The 8261-nt window shown below is 43.5% G+C and overlaps 1 protein-coding gene across 1 annotated transcript; it reads left to right on the top strand.

The window, feature by feature from the left end:
* Positions 1-616: 616 nt before the first annotated feature.
* LOC121681887 (haptoglobin) lies at positions 617-3742 on the top strand. Its single transcript, XM_042061834.1, has 4 exons — positions 617-775; positions 1066-1163; positions 2080-2351; positions 3055-3742. The coding sequence occupies exons 1-4, from the start codon at positions 768-770 to the stop codon at positions 3613-3615; spliced, it is 939 nt and encodes a 312-aa protein (XP_041917768.1). The 5' UTR covers positions 617-767; the 3' UTR covers positions 3616-3742.
* The last annotated feature ends 4519 nt before the right edge of the window (positions 3743-8261 follow it).

Below are 8261 nucleotides of genomic sequence, written 5' to 3'. Positions count from 1 at the left end.
GTAATTCAAACCCAGTTTAGATTAAAAAAAAAAAAACTTCTGATTACCAGTTCAGCAGTTCCTATGTTTGACTTCTGTTCATTCCATATTTGTTTTGACAGTACATTATCTACTTGCAACATCATGCCATATCTTGTTTAAATCACCATATAAGTGACGTTGTCATACTCAAATTCTAGTCAGAATATGCATTTTCCATATGGGGTCTTAGAAGCCATCTGTCTCCTTCTAGCCACAGCATTTTGTTGCAAACATAGGCCTAATCTAAGCATGCTCAGATGACGTGATAGACGAGGCGCTGTTGCTCACCTGTCCATCATCACAAAGCCCGATTTGACTGGTCCGCCAGCTCTGGGACAAGCATAGTTGCTGCACAATGGAGCAATGCCAGACCGAACTTCCCGACCTCAAATGTTGTGGGCTGGACTAAATTCGGCTGGCACCCATATAAGCTTTTATTGGTTGGGGGGTGTGTTGAAACCCTCTCCTCCCTCCCTTCCTCCTTCCCTCCCTCCTGTTCCTCCTTCCCTCCCTCTTCCCTCCGACATCTCCGACCCCTCTGGCAGACACTGAGAGCGGAGCAGATCCTGACCCTGGACTTGGCACCAGCGCACAGACTTTTTCCCGGACAGCAACAATCAGGAAATTCCTCCCTCCAAAAGAGTCAACAGCAAGTTAGTATAAAATGAGACAAGTTGCACACATTGACAATAATCCCACTGCCGGTGAAGGGAAGAAGCCACTCTACCCTCTGCAAAACCTCCATCATGATTTGGTTTGTATTATACTTAAACCATTTCTCTTAGCAAAATCAGGCAAGCGTCACTGGTTAATGTTCTTTGCAAAGTCTCTTTTGGATAAATGGCTAAATCAGTTTCTAACAATTCAGGCAGTTGCCCAGTGCTAACAGCTGCTACGTGTGTGTGTGTGTGTGTGTATGTGTGTGTGTGTGTGTTTGTGTGTGTGTGTGTGTGTGTGTGTGTGTGTGTTTGTGTGTGTGTGTGTGTGTGTGTGTGTGTGTGTGTGTGTGAAGCCCACTCTGATCCTTTCACTTCTGTCCTACAGGCTCTCAGTCGGAGCTCTCCTGGCTCTAGTGGCCTGTCTACCACACACAGCCACTCAGCACCAGGGCGCGAAACAGTCTCAGGTCTCAGAGGTCTCAGGTGAGCAACGGTTATGTCGCAGACAATTTTGGTCGACTGAGTGCAGACTCCTTTGTCAAGGGAAGCAAAAGCTGAGGAAATACAAAGCAACTGCCAAATATGGTCTTGAAAAGTCTGAGAAAAGTAGAGAAGTCTCCATTTACCATTAGGTCTGCCATGTCATGTACAATACTGTACATTGAACAGAGAACAGAAGAATTCTTCGATATTGTTGCTTTTGATGCATTATTGCTGTTGCCGTTATGTAGCGCCCTTTCTGCAACGGTGTCTGTGGCTCTGGAAAACCTGTGTGAGCTAGAGCTAATGCTAACTTGATCATGTTTGGGCTGTAGCCTTCAAAGGGTTCAGCGCCAGTCAGCCAGAAATCTTGACCTTTTCTGAAACCGATTTATTGGGTTTGCAGAAGAAAAGAAAATGTGCAAAATGATTTGAGCATTTAGGAAAGCCTTCAATGTCAGCCAGTGAGCTCTACTGATCCTCGAGAGATGTTCATTATCAACCCAGGCTCTGCAGATGATGCAACAAACTAATCGGACAGTATCTTGCGTAAGCCTAGGTTTTTAATTTTGTATGTTTTCATTTTCCACATAATACTGCACATTCATCAAAGATCCTCAAAGATATCAAAGAACCAAAATAACTAATCTGATTCCCCTCATATTAGAAAAAAAAACTGTTACAAATTACAAAATGTGCTCTTCACTGTGTAATCATATCCAACATTATTCCTTGTTCTACACAATGAAATTTGTGAAATTATGCAAGTATTTTCTATACTTATCCTGTTGAGTCATGTACAATGAAAGACCTTTTCACAATGACCAAGTGCTTCATTTACATGAATTACGCATGAATTATATGATCATTTGTCAACAGCTCATGAATTACGCATATCTATATGATCATTTGTCAACAGCTCATGAGCGGCAGAGGAGGATGGTTGGGGGCCTCTTGGCGAGAAGCGTTCCTTGGCATGTGATGGTGTATCTGGGCGAAGGGGTGTTTGATGGCGGCTTCGCTGGCGGCGCTCTCATCTCAGACAGCTGGGTGCTGACAGCAGGAAGGAACCTCTTCATCCAAAGGAGTCGAGACGCCACTCGAGGAAAAGAGCCCCTCATTCCCAAAATCTACATGAGGATCACTCATCGGGCCCATGCTAATGCATCCACAGAGGCGGCAGTCGACAAGGTAAGTTAAGAGCCTCCTGGACACGGAAAACATTTTTTTTCATGGTCTGGTGGACATTCTGCGGCAAGGATCTTATAGAGACACACACACACACACACACACACACACACACACACACACACACAAACACACGCACGCACGTACTGTGAAGAATTTAGTTTTTCTACCCGGAATCAGCTCTGGCTGCTGAAACAGAAGCCAGATGGAAGCGGCAAACATGCAGAGTGTGAGGAGTGTGAAGCAGCAAACATGCAGAGTGTGAGGAGTGTGAAGCAGCAAACATGCAGAGTGTGAGGAGTGTGAAGCAGCAAACATGCAGAGTGTGAGGACAGCATTGATTTCACAGGATGGAGAGGAGCCTGCACACCTTGATAGGTTATACTGAAGGTGCAGCTATTTCACAAGAACAACTTATGAGCAAGAGAAAATGGTGCAACCAATTTATTAATCGAAAGAGATTACACCATTATTTATTGGAAGATATTATACTATGTCTGAACGTAAATAACAGGATTTACTTGTTTTCAAGGTTTACCTCCTTAATGTGACCTGGCTTCACCCAGGATCAGACTTTCTTTCATCAGTTTATACTGTGAATACTTTCATACTTTGACGACTAATAACAACTGACATTTCATCCAGCTTTAACAACAATCATAGCCCCCCCAGAACACACCCACAATGGCCATATTCTTGCCCACAGGTATTCCTACACCCAGGCTTTCAAAACACATCAGACTGGGACAACGACCTGGCCTTGATCCGGCTGAAAAGGCCTGTCACTTTCAGTGAGTCAGTGATGCCTGTCCCTCTCCCTGAGCGGGGGGATGACCTGGAGGAGACGCCGGGCACCCTGGGCCTTGTTGCCGGCTGGGGCTGGGGCAGGGACTTCATCCAGTCCGACATCCTCAAGTTTCTCAAGCTGCCCGTGGTCTCCCGACAGCAGTGCCAGTCCGGTTACCAGGGCAAGTCCGGCAAACCAGTGGTGGACGACAACATGTTCTGCACCGGCCCAGGAGAGTACGAGGCCAACGTGTGCTTCTGGGACGCAGGTGGCGCCCTGGCGGTCCTCAACCCGGAACAGAACAGGGTTTATGCGGCCGGGATCCTGTCTTTCGATAAGAGCTGCGCCGTGGAGAAGTACGCCGTTTACACAAAGATATCCCCCTACCTGCCGTGGATCCACGAGGTCATGAGGGGTGATGAGGACTATGCCTCCCAGCGCTCCTCTGCCCTGGCCCGCATGTTTTCCAGGAGGTTTTAACTTGTGTGTCATCTCACCCACATTGTCTGACATTATTCATTATTCATTAGCAATGTTTTCTATGCATTTGTATGCCTTGTGCAATGCAACTTTATGCAAATACAGTACTTTTTCTGCTTCCTCCAAATGTGTGGTCTGTTGTAATTACTGGCTTAATTTTGGAACAATTAGTTAGGAGTAGCTGGCTGTGATCAGGAAATGTTGCAATATTTTAGAGAATGCCACAGTCATTGATGAAATGAATTGTTAATGTATCATTGAATAGATTAATTGAAGATAAGCATACCGGTATACAACAACTTGGCTCTGATAAAAGGTGGCACACATTTCAACAGAAGAATATCCAAAAGTGGTTAAAAAAATCTCAAGCTTGTGGGTTTGATTCACTTTGCAATTTGGAATCAATCCTAGGTTGATGTGGCCTGATATTGATGTGGCCTTAATATTAAAGTCACATAGTGAAAAAAAATACAAGCAGAGAAAGCTATTGTTATGACTAATGTTTATTTCTAGTCAATGCTGTTTACAGGCTATATTACAGCCATAGAAGACGCAAGGAGGACACCTAGTGGTGTATCTGGGTATCATTTATTTTCTGCATTTAGTCTAGAAAGTAGTTGTCCCGTGTTCAAAAAGATGTCTGCAAGAAGTTGTTTTTTACGTTCAGAGCCTTGGATAAGATATATCTGTAAGTGTTGTTTTCACCTGTTGTTGTGACATCAGAAATGAATACTTACATGAATCTTTATGTGAACTAAAAGAAGATATTAAAGGAAAATTCCGGTATTTAGCACTTTGAGTCCCTTTTCTGGTTTGTTTGGGATGAACGAGAGTGGTGGACACCGAAATTTTGACGATTGGTCCTGTCTCGACTTTTCTGACTCGTTTTGAATCGCCTTTACTGCTTCAGAGTGGCTGCCTACAGGCATGCACAAACATGTCCTTAAATCAACCCTTAACGTTCGTTTTCAAAACCGTGCAACTCACAAGTGCACAGTTAGTGGTGGTTAGTGGTGTTCATTGATTATTAAAATCAAATATATTGGCGCAATGTATGATTTCCAGCCGTCTTATTTGCTATCGTGGAACTATTTTTTCAGACACCTCACAACCGCATATAAACTTCCGCTCAATATTTGAGCCTGAAGCATAGACAGTAAAATAAATTCTCGCGGAAAGACTATGTAACGGGAAGCAGGTTATAACTCTTGACCCTTGAGGCACACACACGCAACGCTGAAGGATATTTTATAAAAAAAGAGTTTTATTAAATTATCTTAAAAATTGAGCGGTTCAGATACGACACAAACAGTTCACGTCACAAAAATACATTACCAGTTGTAAGCAATTAAAAGTGACCTGACCCCCAGAGGCAATACAGGGAACAACAGTAGGCTAGTGTGATTTCCTTAAAGCTACTCAATACAGGGAACAACAGTAGGCTAGTGTGATTTCCTTACAGCTACTCAATACAGGGAACAACAGTAGGCTAGTGTGATTTCCTTACAGCTACTCAATACAGGGAACAACAGTAGGCTAGTGTGATTTCCTTACCGCTACTCAATACAGGGAACAACAGTAGGCTAGTGTGATTTCCTTACCGCTACTCAATACAGGGAACAACAGTAGGCTAGTGTGATTTCCTTACCGCTACTCAATACAGGGAACAACAGTAGGCTAGTGTGATTTCCTTACAGCTACTCAATACAGGGAACAACAGTAGGCTAGTGTGATTTCCTTACCGCTACTCAATACAGGGAACAACAGTAGGCTAGTGTGATTTCCTTACAGCTACTCAATACTCCCGGTGACTAATAGCCCCCAGATAATCAATAGCCTAGGGGAAGCTTACAACCCATTTACAGTATAGGACCAGTGTGAAAGAGCTGAAGGGCCACAGAACAAATCAATAGCCTACTGTATGTGAAGTTTACAACCCAATTGCAGTATAAGACCAGTATGAAAGAACTGAAGGGCCACAGAACAAATCAATAGCCCATGTAAGTTTACAGCCTGTTTACGGTATAGGACCAGTATGGAAGCACTGAAAGACTACAAAACAAATCAATAGCCTAGCATATGTAAATAGCATATTCTGGCGCCCTCTAGAGGGGGGAGATCTCAGGCTATAATGCTCTATAATGCTCTATAATGCTCCTGACGGTGTGACGGCATATAACACAGCACACAATTATCATGCAACACAGCACACAATTATCAATCCTCACGGCAAACGTAAAGGGCCATACAAGCCAACAGTATCACGGTGAATCATAAGAGCACTGAACACCACGGCAACACAGCAAATTTAAGCTACAGTGACACTCAGACAAAACGGGCAATAGGGCCACAGAGACATAGAGCACTTAACAGCAATAAGACAATCACCAGATTCAGGATCACATAGCAGGCCTATCTAGCACCATGGGCAGCAGGACACAATAATAAGGCTAGACAACTGGTAATATTAGCTCGTACAAGGAAACGAATAATAAGGGCTATAGAGGAACAGTCCATGCACCACTCACGACCCAGCCATTTACTCCTCCACGTAGCTGCTAGCGCTCGAAGCTAGCTAGCCTACTCAATGGCTGCCGCGGTGAACAGTCCAGACCCGAGACTCCCAATAGTCCTCTCCTTATGGCACGCACTCGCTTCTCACGACACACACGCCTCTTCGTAGACAGTGATCGGCAATCACACTGACACGAAGTCAGGCCACTCGCACAAATAGTGGTAGGCTACGATATGAGTACTTCCCTTTAGTGCAATACATAGAGTGCGTTGTAGGCCTCTCTTTCGCCGTCTTCCTCCGCTCGATTCAGCTGTCTCCGGAACTGCAGGGGAAAGGGGTAGAAATCAACGTCCACAACAGCCGCGATAACAGCCCTCTCACTCATAGAGCGATGGTCAAGTTACTTCCCTTAACGTAGATATATTGAGTGCGTTGTATTCCGGTCTGTACGCTGCTCTGATAGAACGATATATAGCCTCTCCCCAGGTGCGTTGTGCGTTGCGTCTTCCGAGCCCCCTTTACTTCTCCGGGCTTCGGTGGTAGTCCTTACTTACTTACCGGGTGCCTACTGCCACCAAGAATCTCTCAGTCAAAGGCCGCCATTGGCATTTTAAATCTTTCAACCACCAACTGCGCAGGTCTGCCATTAAGGGGCGATTGAATGCACCTGTAGAAGAGCGCAACAAACCACATACACACCACAACGTAATCATACACTATTAACCAGCCCCACCCCCTACCATCAGTCAATGTTCCTGATAAACACATTCAGCCCCGTTACAACTACAACCAAATGTAAACAGCCCTCGTTTCCCTTTCCAGTGGCGCAGTAATATCAACGTGCAATGAGTCTCCCAACAGAATGAGAATCAATGGGATTTTACAAAATGGCAAATAAAACACGACAGAAACTGTATTTCGCTACGCTACTTGTTTTTGAACATCAACAAACACCACTAACCACTCTGTGAGTTGCACAGTTTTGAAAACAAACGTTAAGGGTTGTTTTAGGACATGTTTGTGCATGCCTGTAGGCAGCCACTCTGAAGTAGTCAAAGGCGATTCAAAACGAGTCAGAAAAGTCGAGACAGGACCAATCGTCAAAATTTCGGTGTCCACCACTCTAGTTCATCCCAAACAAACAAACCAGACTCAAAGTGCTAAATACCGGAATGTTCCTTTAAGTTAGCGAAATGTTGTAAGAAACGTTTTCATGTTAGCACTTGATTCAACTTGATTCAACTTTCAAAGCGCAACGAGAGTGTATTCAATTGTCAGTTTAGGCAAACCGTTTGTGTTACTTAGGAACGAGATAGAACTTATTATGGTCTGAGCATTGCGCCGCTGGCCAATGTGATCCCCAACTATGTCTCATACTGTTTACTGCACCACCCTTTCTATACTGTGTATATCACGTTGCACTTTTCTGCTTTTTTGCACTTCTTGTTAGACGCAAACTGCATTTCGTTGTCTCTGTACTTGTACTTTGCACAATGACAATAAAGTTGAATCTAATCTCATCTAACCTAATCTAAAATTCATATAATTTCCCATGAGGAAGTTAAGGTATTAAAAGTATAACTTATAACATTTGCTTTTAGTGTTACATGATGTAAACATAAGATATGAATGTCGGTCATGCATATTTGCAGCTTATCTGGTCAAACACCTCGTTCTCAAGGGCAAGTAATGACATTGTAATGACCAGTTCTAAGACCACTGAATCATTCTTCCTCAGCTCAGTGAAATGAGAGGGATTTATGACTGTGGATTAGACAGAGAAGCAAACAAATGCATAAATTATTTAATATTTGATTCTTATCATGTTTATGTAATCAGAGTTTATATTTACCTTTTCACATGACTTTAAAAGTAGGCTGTTTGTATTTATCTGTAAATCAGCGAGAAGAGCATGACAGGGACAGGGAATGAGAGGGACATGACAGGCAATGATGATAAAAATGTATTTGAGACAATAATGTCTTCATGTGAGTGAGTGACACTTTGTGGTGTGTGTGTGTGTGTATGTGTGTGTGCATGTGTGTGTGTGTAATTGTGTGTGTGTGTATTTTTCTTTTTTGTTTGATCTGTGTCCATAAGCCCACACATTTTAGATCAAGCTTAATAAGGG

Source organism: Alosa sapidissima, chromosome 14 (genome assembly GCF_018492685.1).
Source record: "Alosa sapidissima isolate fAloSap1 chromosome 14, fAloSap1.pri, whole genome shotgun sequence".
Lineage (NCBI taxonomy): Eukaryota > Metazoa > Chordata > Actinopteri > Clupeiformes > Clupeidae > Alosa > Alosa sapidissima.
The sequence above is the reverse complement of the archived record's forward strand: the minus strand, read 5'-3'. Positions and strand labels throughout refer to the sequence as shown.

What these genes read in the sequence shown, in the direction of transcription:
- LOC121681887 (XM_042061834.1), top strand. An exon ending in TCAGGTCTCAGAGGTCTCAG is followed by an intron (nt 1,164 to 2,079) that starts GTGAGCAACGGT and finishes ATTTGTCAACAG; the next exon opens with CTCATGAGCGGCAGAGGAGG. An exon ending in CAGAGGCGGCAGTCGACAAG is followed by an intron (nt 2,352 to 3,054) that starts GTAAGTTAAGAG and finishes TCTTGCCCACAG; the next exon opens with GTATTCCTACACCCAGGCTT.